This window comes from Lithobates pipiens, unplaced genomic scaffold, assembly GCF_037356315.1.
Source record: "Lithobates pipiens isolate NorthernLeopardFrog02 unplaced genomic scaffold, aLitPip1_a1.2 Scaffold_13, whole genome shotgun sequence".
NCBI lineage: Eukaryota > Metazoa > Chordata > Amphibia > Anura > Ranidae > Lithobates > Lithobates pipiens.
The window spans coordinates 343320973-343345951 of NW_027507718.1; the positions used below are offsets into that span (position 1 = coordinate 343320973).

The window sequence follows — 24979 nt, forward strand, 5'->3', positions numbered from 1 at the left end:
CATTCCTAAGCAAGCTCTGCCCTGGTGGTGCCCCGATCCTGCAGGTGAAAACTGTAAGAGACTGTCTTGGCACTTGCTGGACTTTCTTGGGCACCCTGAAGCCTTCTTTACGAATGTAAATGTTTTATACGAGATTAAATTAGTTTTCATGGCAAAGAGGACTTTGCAATTCATCTGATCACTCTTCATAACATTCTAGGGTATATGCAAATTGCCATAATAAAAACTGAGGCAGCAGACTTTGAAAATTAATATTTGTGTCATTCTTAAAACTTTTGGGCACGGCTGTACAGTTATAAATGCCTAAATGTGCTTGCATGACACCTGGTGATGTGATACTTTCGCTGAGCATTCGTAACTTTTGTGGGAGAAAGGGGCAGCGCAGGAAGATGCTGCCGGCTCTGGACAGGTTTTAGTACTTATCTTGTTGCTTCTGCCTTTTGAGATTAGTTGTCCCCTGCCTATCTCCATAGACATGGCTCCTCAAAATGGCAAGATCAGACAAATGTCATCTCGTGTTTATGGGCTTTTTAGCATTGTAAAAATAATATGTACATTTTCTTTTTCATACATCATGGGACACAGAGTTAGGCTAATATTCATTACCTACTGGGTTATACTTCATCTCCAGGTGAATGGACGCTGGTAGACCAAAGGTCTTTAGACAGGAAGTGATCCCCTATATAACTCCTCCCATACAGGAAGTACTTCAGTTTTTTTTACCAGTGTGACTGCAAGGTGGATGAGTATGTTTGTTTGAGCTCTCTGAGCTCCAGGTCTCTAGTCCCACAAATGTTTCTTCAGTGAATCAAGGGATTGACCAATCGGATCCATTTGACACAGGCTCTATATGCTTAGATAAATGGTACCCGAGCTACTCAAAGAAGACAAGATCCTGAAAGGTTTTACCTGCAATGCGACCTTCGGAGCTGGACCCTGCAAAGTGGAATCCTGGACACCACAGTGCTAAGGCATTCCTGCAGGGCGCCATCCAGGTCCAAGGGAGTGGACCCTAAACATGAAAAGGGGACCCAGTCCTTGAAGGTCTTCAAGTGACAGGAACCTGCTGTGAAGGGTGAAGATTGAGCTCTTGGTGTCTTAACTGCCCTGTGTTTGGAAGGGTAAGTGAAACCTCTTTATTTCTATTTTGGGGTTTCCCAGTGATTGTAACAATCAGTCAAGCTAGCTGGACCATACAGGGGAGTTTTATGCTAGCTGTGTGTCTTTGCATAGTGTACCGTTTTTTTGCTTGTGTCTGGCTGTTTTTTACCAGTGTGATAGCGCACAATGTTGCGCCATTTTGCCTTGGTTCACCATGGCACACGTGCATTCATAAGAGCGCTGCTGTGCTTGGCGGCAATGGTGAACCTGCGCACAGCCTTTATCTGGGCGCACGAAGATTTGCGGCATACACAAATATATCCATGCCCTCCAGGACTGTGGACGTGTGTGCGCACGCATGCACAGAACATTCCGGCACACAGCCAGCTTATTTAAGCTGTGTATGCCAAGCATGCAGTGCTTCCAGAAGGCAGCTGTGGGAGCCAGGCATTTGCAGCGGTTCATTTCTCCTTACCCGGGTCACGTGATTCACCAGGTGTTGCTTGGCAGGCTAAAGGTGCTCAGCAGGATTGTTGCATAAGGGCTTGGTGAGCCCTATTAAAGGGTTCTCTCTTCTATGGTGTGATAATACTACACCCAGGTGCTCTTTTTGTGGATTTTAAATGTCTTCAAAAAAGAGGAGCGGGACTAACACTACAGGGAAGGGCATACCTATGTCAGTAGTTCCTGATGAACCTTGTCGTATCCCTAGTGTTGTATCCCCTAAAGGACCAGAGGCTTCCAGGCAATCTGAGCCACTGCGCCTATCTAGTATTGAGCCTACAGTCATCAATGCTGCTTCACTCTTTATCACCAATGATGAACTGCCCTCGCCCCTTGCTGGGTTAGAGCACAGGATTGCTAGCATGAGTACCTCCATCCCGCAGGGTGGCAAGAAGCGTGACTGATCCCCCTCCCCAGAGCCTCCTCGTTAAGAGCAGGAATGGGTTGAGAATGGGGAAGAGCTAAAAGCTCAGGATTCTGTAGAGGGCCTGGCAGATAAGTCTGCTTCTGAGCAATCTGGACAAGAAGATATCCAGTTGATGTCTGCCTCTCAGTTGCAAAGGCTTTTGATCCAGACTCTTACCGTGATGGTTTGTTCTGCCTTTAAGTTGCCTCTTACAGAGGTTACTGAGCCCCCTGGTCCTTTTGGGGTCCCTGAGGCCTCTTCGGGCCGCACAGGCTTTCCCCTTACACCCTCTGCTGGAACAGGCAGTGTATGCTGATTGGGAACATCCTGACAGGATTTTTGTTCCTCTTAAGAGGTTTTCCTTTTAATGCCCCATGGATGAAAAGTTTAAGAAGTTTAGCATGCCAGCCAAAAATGGAGCAGTCTCTTCCTTAGATAAGAACGTAACTTGTCTGGTAGATAAAGCACAGGGCTTGAAGGACCCTGTTGACAAGAAATTGGAGTCATTATTAAAGGCTTCCTTTTATTTCTTCAGTTCAGCTATTGAGCCAGCTGTTGCAGCAATTGGTATCTGCCAGTCTGTAAAGGATCAGGTCAAATGGCCTGACAGGCCTAACCGGGAGGATAATCTGGCTGAAAATAAGATCTTCCTTGAGTGCTGTGTCTTGCTGTTGACACTTTAAAGGATTCAATACAGCAGATTTCTCCTTTGGCTCTCTTGTCTGTACAAATGCACAGACTTTTGTGGCTTAAGAACTGGTCAGCCCAGCTTCCTTGTAAATTGTTATTGGCATATTTCACCTTTCATGGGGAAGGTTCATTTGGTGATCATTTGGACAAATATATCCAAAAGATTTCCGGAGGGAAGAGTTCACTACTTATTGTGAAGAAAAGCACCAGGCGTTCCTCGCTTTAAAACCCCAGGGACTGCTTCCACAAGTGTCTCAGCACCAAGGCAGTGTCCAACAGGGCACTAGAGCCAGGGGCAAGCCACAAGGCCAGAAAAAGCCCTACGTCCAAAACTCTACTAATTGGGTGGGGGGGGGGGGAGCTGCTGCACTTTGCAAACATTTGGAGAACAATAGTTCAGGACGAGTGGGTTAACTATTTCCCGCGGTTACAAGCTGGAGTTGCGGGGGTTCTCCTTCAGAGGTTTCTAAGATCCGGCATTTCCTCGGATCCTCCAAAAAAAGACTTGCTGTTTAAAGCACTATATAATTTAGTGCATCAAGGAGTGATTGTATTCCAACAAATATCAGTAGTACAATAAAAATAACACTGATCCTAGCACTCAATATGGAACAAAGGATTACTGCACAAAAGCTGCTGTCATAATTCAACACAAAATTTTCAAAATATGCACAAATACGAGCTCAACAATAGTTATAAAAAGTACTTTAGCATTAACAGCGCTATGATCTATTAATGAATAAATATATGCAAAAAGTTTATATCATAAATATATATATATATATATATATATATATATATCTCTCTCCCCTTTGGGGATGCACTCACCGAACACCTGAAATCAAGAGCCTTCAAAATACCATTGAACATTTCTTCTTTGGCCACTAGATGTCTCTCTTATTGGTATGGGAATCCCGTTTGCCATATAAAAGGAACAAAATGTCCAAACATAGCGTAATACTGCTTTTCACTATTTATTATAGGAAACAAACCCAATTCAAATATGCATACCAAATAACAATTCTTTTACAGCATTTAAAAAAGTACTATGCATTGTTTCCTGGTCCTGGTTTGCCTGAGAAGAAACAATCGTTTCCAGGTCATGGTTTTGAGTACAATCTGATTTCGGCCCTGTCGGTATTCTTCCAAAGGCCTTTAGCCTCCCATTCGCTGGTCCGAACCTTTATGCAAGGGGCAACTCATTTGTTTCCCCCCATTAGGTCACCTATGTGTCCTTGGGCTTTGAACTTGGTGCTGTCTGTTACAGAAACAACCATTTGAACCTATCAAGGAAATTCCATTAGACTTGCTGTCACACAAGCTAGCCTTCCTGATGGCCATCTCCTTGGCTAGAAGGGTGTCGGAGTTGGCGGCCCTTTTGTGCAGGGAACCATACTTGATCCTTCACCATGACGGGGTCATGTTATGGCCTGTTCCATCCTTTGCCAAAAGTGGTGTCAGCCTTTCATTTAAATCGGGACATTATTTTGCCTTCTTTTTTCTCTCATGCCGCCTACACACGACCGGAGCTTCCGGGAGACTAGGTCCGAAGGGATTAGTCCGTCGGACAATCCGATCGTGTGTGGGCTACTCCGATCGTTTTTAGAAATAGAAATCTGACAGACCTAGAAATAGAACATGTTTCAAATCTATCTGACGGACTCAATTCCGACTGACTAAAATCGGGAAAACCATTCGTCTTGTGTGCTGGTCCGACGGACCAAATATGATGCAAGGGAAGTTATTGGCTACTGGCTATTGAACTTCCTTGTTTAGTCCCATTTTATGTCATCGCGTTCAAAACGAAGGGACTTTCGAACAGACTTAGTTTGTTCATGTGTGGCCAAGTCCGCTCGTTCGGAAAGTCTGTCGGAACTCTGTCAAAAGTCAGTCGGGAAGACCATCGGACCTAGTCAGCCGGAAAGTTTGGTCGTGTATACGCTGCATTAGTCTTGTTTGGCAGAAGAGGGACGACTGCATTCTTTGGACGTTGTCCGGGCAGTTGAGGTTTATTTGTCTAAATCTGCCGAGGTCTGAGGATCAGACTCCTTTTTTTGTTTTACCAAAAGGACTCAAGAAGGGGCAGGCAGCTTCCAAAGCTTCCATTGCCAATTGGGTTTGTCAATTGGTCATTCAGCCTTATGGTCTGAAATGTAAAGCTCCTGCCTCTAGGGTGAGAGCTCGTTCTACCAGGGGTGTAGGAACTTCCTGGGTTTTCGCCATCAGGTATCTGCGGCTCAGATTTTGTAAGGCTGCTACCTGGTCTTCATTGCATACGCTCACAATTTTATCAAGTGGATGTTCGAGCAGCCAAGGATTCGGCTTTCGGCCGCAGTGTACTGTGGGCTGCCGTATACGGTCTGATGGCTATTGTTTGGCAGGGTGTCTCCCTCCCCTTAAGGCTATTGCTCTGGGACATCTCAGTAGGTAATTAATATTAGCCTAACTCTGTGTCCCATGATGTATGAAAAAGAAAATAGGATTTTATCGTCATCCTTACCTGTAAAATCATTTTCTTTGAGTACATCATGGGACACAGAGATCCCTCACCTCTTTTTTGTGGATTCAGTGCTTGCTACAAATTTTAACTACTTAAAAGGAGAGAGCTCCTACCCGGCAGTATATATACATTGGCCGGGTGGGAGCTCTCTCCTTCTGACTGGACATTCAGGAACGTCCTTCAGAAGGAGGGGGAATCGCAAACCTGCGCAGCGGCGTGATCCCTATGCACTCGTGTCACCCGGACACGGCGTATCTTGGATCGGCAGGAGGGCTCTGTGATTGGCCCTCCTGAGCACGACAGCTGTGTCCAATCACAGCTGTCATGTTATGTAAACAGACAGCCCATTGCTAGGCAATCTGCTCTCCTCTCCTCGCATGGAAGTCATTGCTGATGAGAGGAGAGCGCATCACTGCACCCGGCTGGTGATCAGTGAGTATGAGCTGTTTTTTACTCGCTGATCACCAGTCTAGTGTATAACACCTGTCCCCAAATAACACGTCCCCACATATGTCCCACTAAAATCACATGTCCCAATGATTATTTGCACACACATGTCCGTGATCACCTGCACACACCTGTACATGATCATTTGCGTACATATGTCCGTGATCACACAAACCAATTATTATACACTTAACGGATTTTTTTTTTACCAAAAACATGTAGCAGAATACATTTTGGTTTAAATTTGACAAAATTAGATTTTATTGGATTTCTTTTAAAATAGATTATTTTTCCGCTTATATCGCAAAAAAAAAAAAAAAAAAAAAAGTTGTGAATAAATAGCACCAAAATAAAGCTCTATTTCTGCAAACAAAATGATAAAAATTTAATTTTGGGTACAGCGTAGCATGACCGCGCAATTGTCATTGAAAGTGTGAGACTGCCGAAAGCTGAAAATTGGGCTGGGAAGGAAGAGGGCGAAAGTGCCCTGTATTGTAGTGATTAAATACCTTATTTCTGTTTTAAGGGTTACTTCCTGTCTGTCGCTCCCATGGGAGTAGGCGTGTATCCTGCTTTTCCCGGCACCGCGCTGCCTCCTGGGAGCTAAGTGTCATGCTTCCCAAGAGTCACTGCGGAACGCCGCCCAGCGAAATCTCAAATGACGCCATCCGTTGTCATGACAACCAGGGCGTTTATGGCACGGCTCACAGTAAACACTGAGCATGCGCGGGAACGATCGGTGAATGCTGGGAGATAAGCATTCAACGCATCCAGGAAATGATTGCTTGTAGGCTTCACATGCCCACAAGCAAAATGGAAAATGCCTTCATCACATTTTAAAAGTTAACCTTGCTTACGAAAACAGACAGCAGAGGTTTTAGAACACCGAAACAGTGAGTATTTATCTGCAATAGGGAAAAGATTTGAATGACAAAAAAAAAATGGCTGCAGGACCTCCGCTTTAACAATGCTTCATAGGAAGCGTTCACAAACCAAGACACAAGCAGTTCCCCTTCCCATTCAGTGAAAGCAATGTATAAAGGCAAATTGGAGGCAGCATGAAAAAGGCTTAATTTGTTTTACTTCTCCTTTTGAAATTGCCCACATCTTCCGAAATAAATGTGATTTGTTGTTATGCAAAACAGAATTGTTTTTACTCCTCTGTTCCCAGATACTGTATAATTTGCTGTACGAGTATCACAGATGTTATACACGGGCTACAAGTTTTACTAAGTGCTCTAGTGCTGCATAGCTGGATTTTCCATCCGAAAAGTTTTATTCTCCATGCGTCTCTGCAAACTTTCATAGAATTGATTGTGTCACATTTCATTGGAATAAAGCCTAAATGCCTGTGTAAATATAGATCACAGCCTGCATAGCTGTTCTTTCAATGGTCAACAATTTGAAATTCTTCTTTGCTTTTAGAAATATATTGTCGTGTACTGAGGTATGGATACTGTGAGCAGTCACTGATTAAAAATACACAATATAGCTTTAATCTGTCAGCATTGCATGAGTGGCCAGATGTATATGAACAGCTGAAACAATAAAAATGACAGTATCTGAACTCTGTGACAGCTTTCTTTGTTTAGCACAGACTAAGCTGGAGACTATTCTGTTCGCTGCCAAGTCTGAGAATCCAGGATTTTATTTTCTGTGGCCTCACTCTCAGTAACATATTAATTAAGGAGGGAAAATGGTGATAGGGCTAGAAACTATTTGTGCTATTTAATATCCCTGTATCAACTGTGAATGGTGAAAATGAGAAAACATACTTGTTTGAATTAAAAAAAGATTAGTTGCTAATTCTGTTTAGGCAAACTAGGATCTTAAAACTAAGTATCCATGCCAAATGAAACTGGCCCAGTGTGTTGAGAATGAACAGCCCTACTAGTCATATGCAGACCACTTTTCAATGCAGGCTAAAAGGAAGATGGAATGAAGACATGCAGCACAGCAGCATGAAATTGGGAGACATGTATAATTCACATGTACCAGTATTTAAAGGGTCATCCTGAAACTCATGCTTCAGTTGCTAGTAAATGCTGGATGAATCATTGATCGTCCCATAGTATAAGATTTCAGCAGTGAGACTTTCAGTGTTTGGTGCTATGGGGTCTCTCATCCTTGTGCAACATGTGTCATATTGTTACATTGTTAGACCACAAAAATGTCAAAAAGGCTCACAACATCCCTTTGTAATGGCTGATCACTAAGCTGCAGAAGCCTGTCTCTGCTATAGTAGTTGAGAGAAGGAAGCAGGAGTTTCAGCCCACCAGCATGTGCCCCAATTTAGTTCTTCGGTTCAGCTGATCTTTAATGGCAGTTTTTCCACATATGAATTGGACCCTTCTCAGGCTGAAATTGTGGACTGCCAAGAACAGAGAAGGCACTGAATCGTTTGAGGTGACCCCTTGCATTATTTAAAAGACCCTTCCCAGCAGGTGAATACTGATGGTAAACTGCAGGGGTAGGCAACCTTTTTAGCACAGTGTGCTGAAGAATGTTTTCAAAGAAATTGAGCGTGCCGATTTTATAAGAAAAAAAGTCAACTTCACACTCTAAATTCATGAAAAGGATTTTTTATAAAGTAAATGCTGTAAAACTACTCGAGTAGTAGTGAGAAATTAACATCCTGCACTCTCACGACTCAGATCAGCCCCAATTTATTAAATCCTACAAATATACCTCCTTTCACATCTGCCCCACTGCTCTACCCCCCCCCCCCGCTCTTCTGTCCCACTGCTGAACCCCCTTCTCGTCTATTTCAATTTCACTACTGTACCTCCCTGCACATCTGCCACACCACTGTACCCTCCTGCTCTTCTGTCCCACCTCTGAGCCCCTCCAGCTCATTTTCCCCACCTCTGTACCCTCATTTGCTCCCCTGCTGTACCCTCTTCACATCTATGATATGTGAATATGAGTGGTGAAAGGAAGCAGAGATGACACATCTACTTGTCCTAGCACACTCATCCTGCCGATCCACCACTCGCATCCAGCCAATGGATGTGCAATGATGAGCTCAGGTTAGGGGCATTTTCCGGAAGCAGTGGGCCTGTGTGCAGGATCATAAGTTGGGCCCCCGCAGCTGAGAAAAAGTGCGGCGCTCTGCGCCACAGGAAAAGTTGGGTGTGATTTTCATTGCCCTGAATACTGGCTGAGGCTTAAAGGGACACAAAGTGCTGGGGTTCAGTAGTAAATGAGGCAAAGGTTCAGGAATAATTTCAACAAAGTTCCCAGAAGTTCAACAGTAATTCCACAAACTGTCACCTGATTGTGGTTTTCTCAATCACAGTGAAATCCCTTCTCTGAGATTGGTAGTGGCAACCAAGCAAGCCATCTTCCTCCAGCTGGTGGGTGGGGCTAGCAGGAATGTGATTGGCTTTAGCCGTGGCCAATGACAGTCCTCCTTCTGGAAACAGGGACCGCCCTCCCTAGCAGAATGGAACGCAATCTCTTCCCCATCATAAAATCGGACGATCGCAGCTACAAGCAAAGTTAAAGAACCAAACAATGTTTCCCATCTTTTACAATGTGTGGGGACACAGTGCCTCCCCCTCAGTGTAGGTGCGGCGTGGGGAATTCTGAAATTGGAATGCATTAGTGTCTCACTGACACTTCCATGTGCTGCTCTGCTGATGGGGGGGGGGGGGGTTGAATACCAGCAAAAGAGGCTTTGCGTGTCACTTGCAGCACCCGTGCCGGAGGTTGTCTACCCCTAGGATATAGCAAAAAAGTGTAGCGCTATATGTTAAGATTAGTGTTTAACTGATACAAATGTATATGTATCAGCTAAATATTAAAGTGCAAATGTGCAATTGGTATCTGTGATTTTAAACCATAGATCATAAAAAAATCAATACAGTGCACGACAACAGTTGATTAAGTAAATGTCCAATGCATCAGTTGGTGCACAAAATACAAATATATCCATATTTTGATATAGTTAAGTGACTTGGGTTCATGAGATAAGATCCTGGTGCAATGTGAAGTGGATCATTCATGAATAGTGGGACATAAAAAATAGACCTAACCACGTGAAAAGCCATTACCACAGAGAGACAGGAGGCTTGCCGGAAAGCCAGTGACCACCCTTACTCAAGGGCAGGGCTTTTTTTTCAGCGGAAATGCAGTTCCGGCACCTCCACCATTGAATGTACACTACATAAGGGTCTTATTGATAGCTGCTGGGGGATCTATTGTTGCTGGAATTATTTTTTTGTTGCATGGGGGGGGTCTGTTAATAGGGGGGGTCTTATGTTGCTGGGGGGGGTCAATTGTTGCTGGGAGGGATCTACTTTTGAGGGAGAGATTTTTGCTGTCTGCCAGAGGGTTCATTGTTTCTGACTGCTGAGAGATCAGTTGTAGCTGCAGTGGGTCTATAGCTGCTGGGGTGGTATATTGTTTCAAGGGGGTCAATTGTTGCGGAGGGGGAGTTATTGTTGTGTAGGGGATCTGTTGTAGTTGGGGGGGGTCTATTGTTCCTAGCTGCAGGCAATCTATATTACTGCCTTTCTTGTTTCATACAAATTACTTGGCACCAAAAAATGATACTTATCTCTATTTTCTAAAAGGGGCAGTACTGGGAGGTGGGTAGGGGGTGGAATCAAGTAACAGTGCTCGGTGGGTTGGGTGCAGAGACAAGGGGTAACTCAGAAGGGGGGAGTTCTTGCACCTACTCTCTGAGGGGAAAAAAAGCCCTGCTCAGGCGGGTCATACAAGGCTTGTTGGATCTGGGATCAGTTGAAGAAATATCCTGGTAACTGAAGATTGGAGAGATGTCCTAATGTGTTAGGCTTTCACTAGCGGAAAGTTTCCACAGATACTGAGTGATAATCCAATCAAATCCCACAGCCAAAAGTGCAGGTGAATGAATATATAGAAAAGGAAAAAACTCCAATAGTGCAACACTGCTATAAAATGCTTTATTGGAGGGTGATGCAATGCTGCATGTAAAGGGATGACCCACAGCCAAGTCACTCGATCAGATATAAATTGGAATTCCAAACAAAGTAATTTTGCATGTGCGGAGCATGTGTGCGTATCGTCCCAAACCCCTGGTATACTGTATACAGAGAAAGATGGTGTGATATCCCTACTGATATCCTTTGCTGTGAATGTGAATTGATATTTTAAAACAAAAAAACGAAACTAAATCGGAAAGTTAAAGCAAAACTTTGTTATATGTGCTGCCTGAAATATATCATATACGGTAACTGTAGCTGTAAATATCAGCCTTGTGGTGACTGAAACAACCAACTCCTAACCCTCCCACCCCCAGCTGTGGTTTTGGTACCTGTTCACCTAATTAATCTAATTTGTGAGCAGAAAAAAAAAAAACACACCAGCACCATACCTTTTTTGAGGTCATTTGTGCTCACTTTCCTGAGACCTAGTGTCCACTGTCAATCATAAGGAAGGCGTACTTGATGGGGAACTAGTCTCTCGGCATCTGCATCAGGTTCCACCCACTGTGAGCGTTTAGCTTCTCCATATTGTTTGCTAGAATGCTGGTGATCTGCGTTCTAGCAATCAATGAAGCTATGCAGCTGACAGTTGTCCCAGCACATAAACGCCCCAAGTCCTGCTCTTTAATACTCAGTACACAGCCCTACTCTGAGCACTCTGATTTGTCTCGCTATGCCAACTTGGAATATTCTAATTACCTCCAGTTTCCTTATCTGTGAACTGTCCGTAATTCTTTTTGAAGTTGTAGCAGCCATAGCGACACATTCTGATGGTGGAGTAAATAACTACCTGAATCTGATGCATGTTTTGGAACTGTTACTGGAAAACAATACCACCAGAAAGGTGTCACAAATGCGTTATTAAACTGCCCCCTGAGTTTTTGTTATCTTTGGGGATATTTGAGAATGAATTTCTTCACAGTGCAGGCAGCTAGATAGACTGGCTTGGTTTAAAGTGCTTCTATTGCTTGTTAGAATTATGCAATTATACACATATAAATCATAATCATATAAATCATACTCTGGGCAATGGTAAACTTTTTAATACATAGCTGGATTACATGAATTTCATGATAACTGCCTTGGGCCATCTTCCAAAGTGAAATAATCTTTAAAAGGGGTAGTCAAAGGTTTTACTCCTGTGTAGCACACATCTTTAAGACTGTTCCATGTTTCCTTTCCCATGTAGTTTAATAGCTTTATGCTATGCTCTTATATATTGTCTCCTGCTGTTAATTTTCTTACTCACAGGGAGATGAATGAGCAAAAACGCAAGCAGCCAAATGATGGCCTGAACTAATGTCACAGATTTCTTACATTCTTTCCACAGCCAGCCACAGGAAGAAACCTGGGAGAAAGTTCCATAGGTCAAATATTTCTCTGCTGTTTAAGAAGGATATGTTCAAAGGATATTACAACTCCTTACGAGGCTGGATGCACTTTTCTATCAGATCTGTGAATTGCGTGGGAAAATCTCATGACCTACAACAGATATACACTGGTTCCCATGTGTTTCATGAATACTGCAGATGTTTAGTGTAAAAATATATACACAGTGTATATATACTGTTCCATTTAAATCTGTTAAATGGGTTAAGAGGTTTTAGGGGGAAGAACTATGATAATCTGAAGGTGTTTGGTACTGTACATGTGTTTATTGTAGGGTTTGCTGTGTTATAATAGGAAACCTTTGAAGTATTTTGTTATATTTTTTTTATAGGTGTCAAATCTCAGACCAGAATGATAGTCTTTATGTGCATCTTAATTTAAAGAGCACTAAGTATACCTGTAATCTAATGTCCATGTGCAAAAACAATCAATGCTGCCACCAGGGGATTACATCCACACGTCTCCCTGCTTCCAACTAACCAACTTTGCCCAGCTGTACGTTAATACAAACGCACCGGATGCATGCCTTCTGACTAAGTTCCATTGCGAAAAACACTGCTGTACGATGTTATGTTAATGAAGCCTCCTGTGTTCTACTCCAATATGTGTTTGTGTTTCTACCTCTAATCTATGATCAGTTTTTGAAGTACATTTAAATACAACAAATGGCTGCTTTGTTTTTGTTTTTTTCTCCGAAACCTACATTTCTCTTATATTCACCAACCGACACAGCTCCTCTCTGTAACTAAATGGGTTTGTTAGCCTGCCACTAGGAGAACTAGGCAAAATTGTAACACAATACACAGAATTGTCAGTACCTCCCAGGGGTCGGACCCTGTGCTAACAACCCTCCCTGCTGCCCCAGCAGACTCAGTTTTATTTTGCCTAGTGAAGGAGAATGACCTAGGAACCCTGCGGGCCCTTTGGTCCATTTTTTTGATGCAGGATTTATACTTTTGCGCAAGATGAAAGATCCTGGGATCTTCTATCAACTGCCGGCTGGGTGACAGGCTGGTTGAGTTATCCTTGTAGTCCCCCCCCCCCCCAGTCCAGCCATTGAGCGTGTGCAGGTCGCAGCTAAGGCTCTGCAGGCCACGACATACCTCAGCTCCAGAGGTGGCCGTGAGCTACATGTGACCGGGCTACTGATGTCTGGATCACAGTATACCGGGCCAACGGCCACCCTGTAACTGCGCAGGAGTGGGTCTGTGATGGAATGTCTCCCAGCTCTTCAGGACTGGCAAGTACGACTCTCCCTCCCTCGTGGGGTTGAGCAGCTGGGCATTCCCTGGGAGGTCGATTCGGGGGTCACCTCACCACCTCCTCTTCTCTCCCACGTCCCTATCCTCCCTCCTTCCCCCCGGGGGGGGGGGCTGCATGTGCTGTGGGTGGTGTGTGTATGTGGATCGCTGGGTCTCTCACCTGTAGGGGGTCTGTGCGGCTAGCGATGGTCCTGGTCCCAGTGTGGGGGGTCCCAAAAGGTGTCTGGAAGTATTTTTGCTGGTTGAAGGCAGCTCTGTTCTAGGATTTTTCTTGTCACCGCATGGTGCTGTCAAGCGACCATTTTGGCTGAGGGCAGAGCAGGTTCCCCTTGTGAGCCTCAGCGGCCATTTTCTATGGGATTTTCCTATTTAGTAGCATTGGCGGACATTTTTTTTGAAGCCAGAGTGCTCTTTTCACCGCAGTTCTCTTGTGAAAGCATGCCATGTGCTATCACATGCTGTTTCCTGTGTCCACTGTGTATACAGGACGCTGGATGGCCATTCCCTGAACGCTGGTGCAAGCTCTGCAGATCGTTTCACCGATCTTTTCTACAGCTGCTGCCGACAAGGTTTCTTAACTCTGCAACTGGGTAACCTCCTGGGGACTACAGACACGGCTAGTGACCATCACAGAACCCCCCCAGGGTGGTGAGTCTGGCGCTAGGAACCCCCCCAGGCGGTGGCAGCAGGAGGGTGGGACCATCACTGTCCTAAGTCCCCTTTCAGGTGGCAGGCAGGGTAGGGTCAGCATGGCTTCAGAAACTGGTGTTTCTTCCCCTGAAATCCAGGCTATTGCAACAGGGTCACCTGCGGGTAGCACTGTGCCCATGGACACCCTGACGGCGGTCCTTACCTCTTTTGTTGCAAAATTAGAGGCGGTGCGTGGAAGGAAAGGTGCGCGTAAAAAGCCCCGCCCCCCCTCGTCCTCTGGGGAGAGCTCTGATGCAGACTCGGGCCCTGCTGCAGCTGGTGACCCCTGCTCTGACCTATGAGACGAGGCTGACCAGGACCATTTGGACAGCGAGGATGATGCCCGGCCGGGTCCGGGCACGACAAAGCGCTTGTTGGAGCACTTATCACAGCTGTGCATGATACCCTGAAGATCCAGGAGCCAGCGGATCCCTCTGCTGATGTATCGGCCCCTTTTGGGTCCCGCAAGCCAGCACGTTCACCTAAGGAATTCCCGTATTTGACTTATTTTGACAAGTTCATCTACAGGGAATGGGGTCGGCTGCAAAGGACCTTTTCGGTCCCCAAAAACATGGCGGTGCATTACCCCTCTGAGGAAAGCCTTCTCAAGAAGTGGTCGGCTCCTCCGGTCGTGGAACCCCCAGTATCTAGGTTAAATAAAGTAACCACGATCCCGGTTGAGGGGACTCCTGCATTCAAGGATCCCACAGATAGGAAGGCCGAGGCGGGGGCTCATTCCTTGTTTATGGTTGTTGGGGTCAGCCGTGCGACCTGTACTGGCATCCGCACTGGTGTCGCAGACACGGACTGAGTGGGTAAAACGTTTGCACCGCGAATTGGGAGAGCAACAGGCCTCCCCTGTCTGCGTGGAACTAGCAGACCAACTAGTGCAAGGCCTTAAGTACATTTGTGACGCGGCCCTGGATACTCTACCCCTGTTATCCAGGGCTTCAGTGTCGGCTGTGGTGCTGAGGCGCCTGATTTGGTTAAAATGCTGGTCTGCTGACCAGGCATCCAAGAAAGCCCTGATGGATCTTCCCTTCCTTGGCGACCGGCTCTTTGGAGCTTCGTTGGATGACATTATTAAAAATGCACAGGGTGGTAAGAGTACACTACTCCCACAGGCCAGGAAGGCTAGGGAACCACGCCGCAGGCAAGGGCCCTCTTTTTCCGCTCACAAACGGCTTTTTCGTCTGCCCGGTGCTTCGACAAAACGTTCCCAGCCCAACAGGACGTCCACAGACGGTCAGAAGCGTCCCTGGAACCGCAAGCCTAACAAGCCTGCGAACAAAAGTGCTACCGCATGAAGGTTTGCCTCCACCCAAATCTCGGGTGGGGGGGTCGCCTTTGGGAGTTTGCAGCCCGGTGGACCTCCTGGTTATCCGACAAATGGGTCTGCAACCTGATTTCCACAGGCTACAAGATAGAGTTTCTCTCTTGGCCGCCAAACAGATTCTTCCCCTCCAGCATACCCGCATCCCCGGTTCACCGGGAGGCCCTGTTAGGGGAGGTGAGGGACTTGCTGAATCAGGGGGTGATTGTACCAGTTCCTGAATCTGAATGCTTCCAGGGGTTCGACTCAAATCTGTTTGTGGTTCCCCAAGAAGGAAGTGGTTCGTCCGATCTTGGACTTAAAAGCCCTCAATCACTTTGTAAAAGTGCAGAGATTTTGAATGAAATCAGTTCGCTCAGTAGTCGCTGCACTCCATCAAGGGGACTCCCTGGCATCCTTGGACATCCAGGATGCGTACCTGCACATACCCATATGCCTTTGGCATCAAAAATTTCTGCGTTTGGCAGTCGAGGAAGCCCACTACCAATTTGTGGCTCTCCCTTTTGGCCTGGCATCAGCCCCCCGAGTCTTTACCAAAGTACTGGCTCCAGTGTTGGCGTTGCTGCGACAACACGGGATCGCGATCGTGGATTACCTAGACGATCTCCTCCTGAGAGCATCTTCCACCTCAGAATTAGAGGAGGATATGGTGATCACCATGCAGACCCTGCGAGAATTTGGGTGGCTGTTGAACCTGAAGTCGGTGATTGTACCGACCCAGCGTCTGGAGTACCTAGGTTTACTATTGGACTCCAGGGAAGCGAGGGTCTTTCTCCCTTCAGACAAATTGCAGACTCTCAGATCTGCGGTCAAACTACTGATGTGGCAAGTGGTCGTCGCTCTGCTTTTGCAAGCGAGTACTGGGGCTCATGGTAGCCTCCTTCGAGGCAGTACCTTTATGCCCAGTTCCACACCAGAGTCCTGCAGAAGGAGACTTTGACAAGATGGGACAAATTTCCGTTGTCCCTGGATCGGCAGATCCAGGTGAGCCAGCCAGTCAGGGACTCCCTGATCTGGTGGTTGAGGTCCACGTGATTCAGTCCGGAAAATCGTTTCTTCCTCTGAAATGGACGGTGATCACTACGGACGCCAGCTGGGGTGGAGTGATGGGGGTTCAGTCGGCTCAGGGCCTCTTATCGACGGAAGAATCCAAGATGCCGAGCAATCTGCTCGAATTGAGAGCGATCAGGCTGTGTCTCCACACATGCTCGGTGTGTCTTCAGGGGTGTCCGACCAGGATACAGTCCGACAACGCCACGGCTGTGGCGTACATAAATCGCCAAGGGGGAACAAGAAGCTCAGCCGCTGCTCGGGAGGTCGCTCACATACTTCGGTGGGCAGAGCGACACGTTCCGGCCCTGTCAGCCATTTACATCCCGGGGGTGGAAAATTGGCAGGCGCACTATCTGAGTCGACAGATGCTGGACCCAGGAGAATGGGCATTGCATCCGGAGATATTCAGGTTGTTGTGTCTGAAATAGGGCACACCAGATGTGGATCTATTGGCCTCCCGCCTCAATCAGAAGGTGCCGAGATTCGTGTCCAGGACAAGAGATCCGTGGACCGATGCGTCAGACGCACTGGTGGCTCCATGGGATCAGTACCAGCTGATCTACGCTTTTCCTCCGCTAAAACTGTTGCCACACTTGTTGCGCAGAGTGGAAGCCGAGGGGATCCCAGTAATCCTGGTGGCCCCAGATTGGCCGCAGCGGCCCTGGTACGCAGACCTGGTGCGTCTGCCGCTGCGAGAGGACCTCCTATCTCAAGGTCCAATCTTTCACCCTGCTTTACCATCGGTGGTTTTAACGGCATGGCTATTGAGAGCCAGGTGCTGAGGAACGGGGTCTGTCAGACTCGGTGATTCCGACTATGTTGACGGCGCGGAAATCTTCTTCATGGAAGATATATCATTAGTGAGCACCTTTGTTCAGGGGGTACGACATGTAGTCCTTCCGGTGCTTCCACCGTTGCCTCCGTGGGATTTGAAACTGGTGTTGGCGCTTTAAAAGCCACCTTTTGAAAATATCAGGGAGATTCCCTTGTTGACTCTTTCACAGAAGGTGGTTTTCCTAGTGGCCATAACATAGGCTAGGAGGGTTTCGGAATTGGCAGCCTTGTCCTGCAAGTTGCCTTATCTGGTCAGCCACAGGGATAAGGTGGTGTTGCGTCCGCAACCATCCTTTCTACCCAAGGTGGTCTCTGCTTTTCATATCAATGAAGACATTGTATTGCCTTTGTTAGATGGCCCTTCACGCTCTTGACGTGGTTAGGGCTCTAAAAGTGTATTTGTCTGCCACAGCTCCCTTTCGGAAGTCAGACTCGCTGTTTGTTTCGGTGGCTGGTCCAAAGAAGGGTATGGCCGTCTCGTCTGCCACCATTTCTAGGTGGACCAGACAGATTGTAGTACAAGCCTATGCCTTGAAGGGGCAGGTGCCCCCCTTTGCGGTCATGGCCCACTCTACAAGGGCAATCGGAACGTCTTGGGCCTTCAGACACCAAGCGTCGGTCACTCAGGTGTGAAATGCGGCAACCTCGTCGTCTGTCCATACGTTTACCAAGTTCTACAAGGTAGACGTCAGTGCATCGGCTGATGCCAGTTTTGGCCGCAAAGTTTTGCAGGCGGCCGTGTAGTTGCAATTGAGTTTTTTTCCTGGTTTTTCGATAAAAATGCAGTACTGTTTGTTAATGCACTGTTGCATTACTTCCGCATAAAGTTTGCAGTGTTGGGGATCTCTCCTGTTGAGAATAACCGGTTATATGGCGGCGTGTTTTTCCGTACACTGCTATTTTTTGTGGGTTTCGTTTCACTAGTTCCCACTTGCCATGGTGGATGAAGTTTTTAATGCTGTTTTTTTTTCCCACCCCTCGTTTGGCACTGCTTGGGGACGTCCCATTTAGTTACAGAGAGGAGCTGTGTCGGTCAGTGAATATAAGAGAAAATAGGATTTTTGTACTCGCCGTAAAATCCTTTTCTCTGTAATTCACAGACCGACACAGCACCCACCCCTCCTTTTCTCTACGTTATACTGCTTGTTGACTTACTGAGTCTGCTGGGGCAGCAGGGAGGGTTGTTGGCACAGGGTCCGCCTCCTGGGCGCTACTGACAATTCTGTGTATTGTTACAATTTTGCCTAGTTCTCCTAGTGGCAGGCTAACAAAACCATTTAGTTAGAGAGGAGCTGTGTAGGTCAGTGAATTACAGAGAAAAGGATTTTACGGTGAGTACAAAAATCCTATTTTTAAAGAGGAAGTAAATCCTGATGGGTTTACTTGCTTTTTGATTCCCTGCAAAGGTAAAGCATAATGGACTACTATGCATCGCATTCCATTATGTGTCACTTACCTGACACAGGAGCCAGCGAAGTCACCGCTGTCCCCTTGTGTACGGAGCCTCCATCTTCTCGGTGGGTCTCGATGCTCCGGCGCTGTCATTCGACGAAGTCGCAATGATGTCACTCCCGCGCATGCGCACGGGAGCCGCCACTCGCGATATATCACATGTGCTGTAGACAGCGGTGCCTGTGTTTTGGCAAATATCTCCTAAACGGTGTAGGTTTAGGAGATATTTCTTTGACCTACAGGTAAGCCTCAATCTAGGCTTACCTGTAGGTCAAAGTGGTTTGTAAGGGTTTACAACCACTTTAAGTACAGTTGACTAACTTCACTTTATTTCTTGCAGCTTGATATTTAGTAGGTTTTAGTACTTTAGTATGAGCAAGTTAAAAGCTATATGTCTATGGACATACGTGTTAAACGCCTTTTGACATTCATCTTGCATGCCTTTTATTGTTCATTGACTGTGTGACAGCCCTTGGAACGATTGTAAAGAAAAGTCAATCGTGGGCTTCCATATCGTGAATAGAGCAATAATACTATAGATGCAGTAGCAGGGTTTTTCATTGTACTTTTTAAATGAGTTTGTAATTTACAAGCTAAACTCATTGTGTATGTATCAGATACAAACTGCTATAATGGTGTCCACATAGAAGGGTGAAGAAATTATAAATGCCCTAGGTGAACATTTTTAGCATAACCAATTTCTGTAAGACTTTGAAAAGGGTCTCCATAAATTGAAGTGAGAGTCATTTGAAAGGATGGTTGACAGGGTACTCTGGTATCATTTATAAATTAAAGGGGGAGTTCTAACCTTCCTCCTCCCTTACATTATCTTCATTTTTTTTTTTTGAGTGGGAGCAGGCACCTGGTTTTCACAGGTACCCACTTCTTCCAGTTGGGTCGCTGCAGTGATGCAAGTGGGAGCTTGGCTCCTCTCCTTCCTCGCAGCCTTTTGGGACACGTCACAGGTCCCAGAAAGCTGCGGGACTATTCAGATGCAGTGCAGCGAGCAGCTGCCTGTAAAGCTGCAAGCAGTCACAGCTGGCTGCTCTCTGTTAACATCCTGGCACCGCTGACCAAAGATTGGTTTGTGTACTTTATTTTACATCAGGCAGGTGTGGTTTTTTTTCTTTTTTTCTTTTGCTAACGTGTTTTAGATTAATTTGTTTATCCCTGTTTCCCAGTTGTCAGAAGCAAGCAAGAAGAAAAAGAGCCTAGAGGAAAGTGTGGAAAAAGCAAAAGTTGGCCGCCAGGATACAGTAAGTAAAACACTTTCTGTTTTAATCCTGAAGGGGAGTTGGAAGTACAACTACAGACAGAAAATTGAAGAACTAACATGTATCTCACACGCTCCTCCTCCCAGACACTGTAGCCCACAGTGGGAGGGTTTCAGCAACAGAGGCGGTAATGATAATGTAGAAAGTAGTGGACAGGACTAGTACCTTTTTAATGTAATGTATTTATCAGCCTATAACAAACAAAGTTTAGGGGGGGGAGTTTAAGGAAAAAAAAACTTGCATTTAAATGCCCATCAATGCAGCCTTATCAGTGTCCATCTGCAGCCTTGTCCATCATTGCACCCTTGTTAGTGTCATTTGCAGCCTTGTCCATCATTTGCAGCCTTGTCAGTGTCATATGCAGCTTTGTCATGCAGCCTTGTCAATCGTTGCACCCTTGTCAGTGTCATTTGCAGCCTTGTCCATCATTTGCAGCCCTGTCAGTTTCTTTTTTTAAGCTTTGCCTTTTAAAAATGGTGCCGCCGAGATACAGAGCCTTGTCATGCAGACTTGGCACCGCCAAGATACAGAGCCTGTGTATCTCGGCGGCGCTCAGTAGCTCTCACCGGCTTTTGCCCATTCTCAGCAGCTTTCGGCAGTTCTCGGCAGCTTTCTGCCGCAGAGAACGGCCGCTGGTGGCCGAAAGTTGCCGAGAACTCACAATCGGCTCATAATTGGCGAGGGATCAGTGTATAACACACACCCACGATTTTCCCCTGATTTTTAAGGGGAAAAAAGTGTGTGATATATGCCGATAAATACGGTATTTATTCTTATAAAATGGTTCAGTGCAATACAGTTTGATGTAGTAACTAATAGTAATTGCTCAGTTTAATCTGGATAAATGAGAATCTTTACAGACAAATATTTAAAAACTGTAATGTCTTCTACTGTAGAAGGAAAGATCAGAGCTGTTAGAGGAACTGGCACTGTTGAGACAGAAGCAGGACCAGCAAAAAGCAGAACTAGAGCAATACAAAGAATGTGATCCGGATGTTATAGAAGAGATACGTAAGTTTTTTGTTTTTTTTCCTCTAACTTCTTAAAGCAGAACTCCATTCTTACCTTCAGCCCTGCACACTTGTACAGACTTCTGTACTAAGCTGAACTTGCTTAGATTGGTTTCACAGCCCACCGTGAGCTTCTCACAGTGTGCAATAGAAGCTGCAGCAAGTCAGAAAGTCTGCCTCGTTTTCTGGCTGGAGGAGACCTAGCATAATCGCACCCTTTCCTCAAGGCCTTACTGTCCCTATTCCACCCATTTAATTGGAATTTATTTCTTTCAGTCATGGGGGCTCATCATCACATATTGGTCTTAACCCGGGACAGTCCAGCTGCAAATGAAGTCTGCCCAGGAATGCAAACTCCTTCAGACAGGCGTTTTGATATTTTCATTACTTCTCCCAAGAGCCTACATTAAGGTTGAGTGATGATAGGGGTACTGAGGAAGGGTGCTGTGATATTTTTCAGAAGCTATGTACAACACCCCGTTATCTACTCTGATCTACCTGCATTGCAAAAGAAGATCCAGTGTGATGATATAATCGGGTCTAAAGTAACGTGTAATAAAAATAAAAATTTCATATGCATATTACTGATGGGGCCAAAATATAAGCAGATAAAGCAGCAGCTAAGAGGAAAGGAATTACCTTGTTTGTTCATATCAACACAAAGAACATGGCAAATTCATGTAGTTTATATAATTTTGTTAATTGTGACAGAACAGTTCATCAGTGTAATTATCTTTATTAATATTACACCCAAAGTATTTTCCCTAAGCAGAGGTTTAGGGACTCACCAATATTTTGTCCAATGTTAAAGCAGCCTGAACAGACCGGCTATGATTTGCTAACACTTCATTCCCATTAATGGGGCCTGTTGTGCTCTGCAGTTTATCAGATAGAGCTTAGGAAATATACCACCTCCTTTAGGAGATTTTTACATCATTATTTTGGTAGCCACATTCTGAGTTCTGCAGTTCGAGCTTCTGAACTGATAAGGATTCTGGTGGTTAGTTGCCATTAATCACTGCATTATATAAGGTTAAAGTTGTTTTCCAGAGAACTATAAAGTGCTGTAACTCATACCAAAGATTTAACTGATGTTAAATATCTTCATCCCATTTTGGTTTGACCATTTGGAAGATAATAGCAATGCCTTTTTTTACATACAGTACATTAGGTTGCCTCTGTAATTTTGTTGATAATTCTTTGATATCCACCCTTGCTGGAAGCCAGTGTGTACTGTGCATTTTCCCTACTGTTAATCTTGGCAGTAGCTTGCATTTATGATGCTTTTGTTTTTTTCAGAAGAGTATGGCATGTAATGGTTTATATTTCTATTAATGTGAACCCATATGTGAATAATATTGTTGAGGAATTAAATATGTATTTATCTTGCCAGCACTTATAGAACCCTAAATAGAAATTAGGATGACTCATGTTAATTACAGCGTTTGGTGTAATATTTTGGACCAGTTACAGGAACTGCTTGTATGTAGGTGACCAGAGTAGTCTGTAAATGGCAATTTGTACCATTCTTTTTACGCAGATAGCATAGTAAACATATTTCAGTATTATATATTGCATGGATATGCAATTAGCGAACCTCCAGCTGTTGCAAAACTACAACTCCCATCATGCCTCTGGGTGTCATGCTTGTGGCTGTCAGGGTTCGCTAATTGCATATCCCTGATATATTGTTTTGCATTCAGATATTGCTATCACTGTGGTGCTTTACACTAAACATTTATATAGTAAACACCACAAGAGGAAAGCAAAATGTGTATATATATTAGTGCAATAACTGTAATGGAACAGAATTTAATATGACTGGCAATTAACATCCTAAAGAGGGATTTAACTAGCTGTATATAGGTATTGACTAGCTGCACATAATGCAGAAAACAAGTACAGGTTTATCCTTTGCTCATGGTAGCTGAACATGGACCTACTAGGCAGCTGGTATACAGTATATAAGTAAGAGTTAACTTGTTTAAAGTAAACATGTAGCAAACCTCAGCTATTTATCCCAAGCATACCTCAAAAGATGGCACTTACAATTTTTTAATTGGTGGGTGAGTGGTGTGTTTCCATTTTCTGAAGGTCATCATTTTGTTGTGTGGTGCCTGCTGGATTATTTACACTATATATTTACTTACCTGTCAGAAGGCTGAGGGAATTGCGATATTGTGTGTGTGTGTATATATATATATATATATACACACACACACACACACACACACACACACACACACACACACACACACACACACACACTTATATATATATTTATATTATTATTATTATTATTATTTTTTTTGCATAAACATTTTATTGAGAAGATACAAAGTTAGCATATACATCCAAAAGAAAAACAAGACATATATAATAAGTAAAAGTGGGAAAGAAGGGGGAGGCGGGAGGGGGAAGGCACTGAGGCAGAGATATTGTATAAATTGATTGATAAAGGTATCCAAACTAAACATTTCCTTGATTTGCAAATCCAGACCTTACCGGTTAGCTTGGCCCAGTCTTTTCTTGCCTGCCTAGCCTGCATTTTGTTCAAAGGATCCACCTGTCACATTATAAAACGAATAGACATTAAAGCAGAATATCAGTCTGCCTCTTAGTTGGCCTATGGGGTCTGGCAGAGCTGATCAGCACATGTGCAAAGACAGAGAAGGTTTGGGACTACCTTGATAGCCTTCTTTGCACATGCACAGGTAAGAGCACTGATCGGGAGCTGGTCGGCTGCTGGTTTTCCAGCATATTTGGCCAACAGAAGCCAGCAAAAACAGGCGGCTTCTGTCAAACTGGTTGACATACACACGGGAGGGACAAATGTCGACCAGTTTTTACTGGACTATGTCTCCTGACGTTCGGCCCCTGAGCACTTGGCATAAGAGAGGGAGAGTGGTGTAGGAGGCAGCGCAATACGAAATTACCTTTAGGGTGAAGGTCCACTTTAAGAAAGCAGGAATAGGTGGGGCTAAAGTAAACTTTTACAGGAATATTTAAAATTATACCTTGTATATACCTTTATCTATCTGTATTAACCTGTATTTACTTGGGCAAGCACGACAGCTAAGTAGTGGGCACTTCTGCCTAGAAGCACTAGGGTTGTCGGTTTGAATCCCAACCACAGCACTACCTGTCTGGAGTTTGCATCTTCTCCCTGTGCCTGCGTGAGTTAACTCCAGGTACTCCAATTTTCCTCCACACTCCAAAGGAGGGCTGCTGTTAGAAATCACGGGGCCCCATACAGCCTACCTGACAGGGTCCCCCTGGCCGAAAGTGACTGAGGAAATAGATTTATAATTCCCTTTCTCTGCAACCTCAGATGCACAGATGAATGAATCGAAAGTTCTCAGAGGCTTCCTGCTCATTCACAAACAGAATCATAGTAAATATAATCTACTATGCTTCAGTGATGAATGGACACAAGTGATTGGTACCAACATTTTTACCAGCCTCTTCTCCCGCTCTCCATCCTGAAACATCTAAGTTCCTGCAGCAGCTTCCGGCAGGAGAGGAGAAAAGGGAAGCTAGCAGCACTGCAGGGGAAAGGGGCACATGGGGGCTCGAACAGCAGTTAGAAGCAGTGCATGTGCTAGAACCAATCCCCTTGCAATGCAACCAGAGGAAGAAAGAGGAGAAGCTGGCATTGCTGCAGGGAGAGTTATAAGAGGATCTGTGTCTGCAATAAGACAGTATAGCCAGACCTCCTCAGCAGGGGTACATGGCCCCCTTTTGAACTGATGGGGCCTGGGCCCAGTACAGGAGGGTTGGCTGTACTGCCTTATTAGTAGCCCTGCTCCAAAGACATGCTGGAAGGTTAATTGGATCCTGGGTAAATGGGCCCTAGTATGTGTATGTATGAATGTGAGATGGGGATTAGATTGTAAGCTCCTTGAGGGCAGGGACTGATGTGAATGTATAATACATATGTAAAGCGCTGCATAAATTCATTTGAACTATGTAAGTACCTGTAATAAATATATACATTTACCAATAATTTTGATGGGGCATTTACTGAAGTTAACCTATGCTAGTTTCATATTCTTTGAAGTTTG

The 24979-nt window shown here is 45.1% G+C and overlaps 1 protein-coding gene across 2 annotated transcripts in view; it reads left to right on the top strand.

Moving 5' to 3' along the window:
- Nucleotides 1-24979, top strand: part of MND1 (meiotic nuclear divisions 1) — a 198798-nt gene that overhangs the window by 131914 nt on the left and 41905 nt on the right. For both annotated transcript variants that reach the window (XM_077477063.1, XM_077477064.1), the window contains exons 5-6: nucleotides 19813-19887; nucleotides 20802-20916. In XM_077477063.1, the coding sequence (XP_077333189.1) occupies nucleotides 19813-19887; nucleotides 20802-20916 (190 nt within the window). The remainder of the gene's footprint in view (nucleotides 1-19812; nucleotides 19888-20801; nucleotides 20917-24979) is intronic.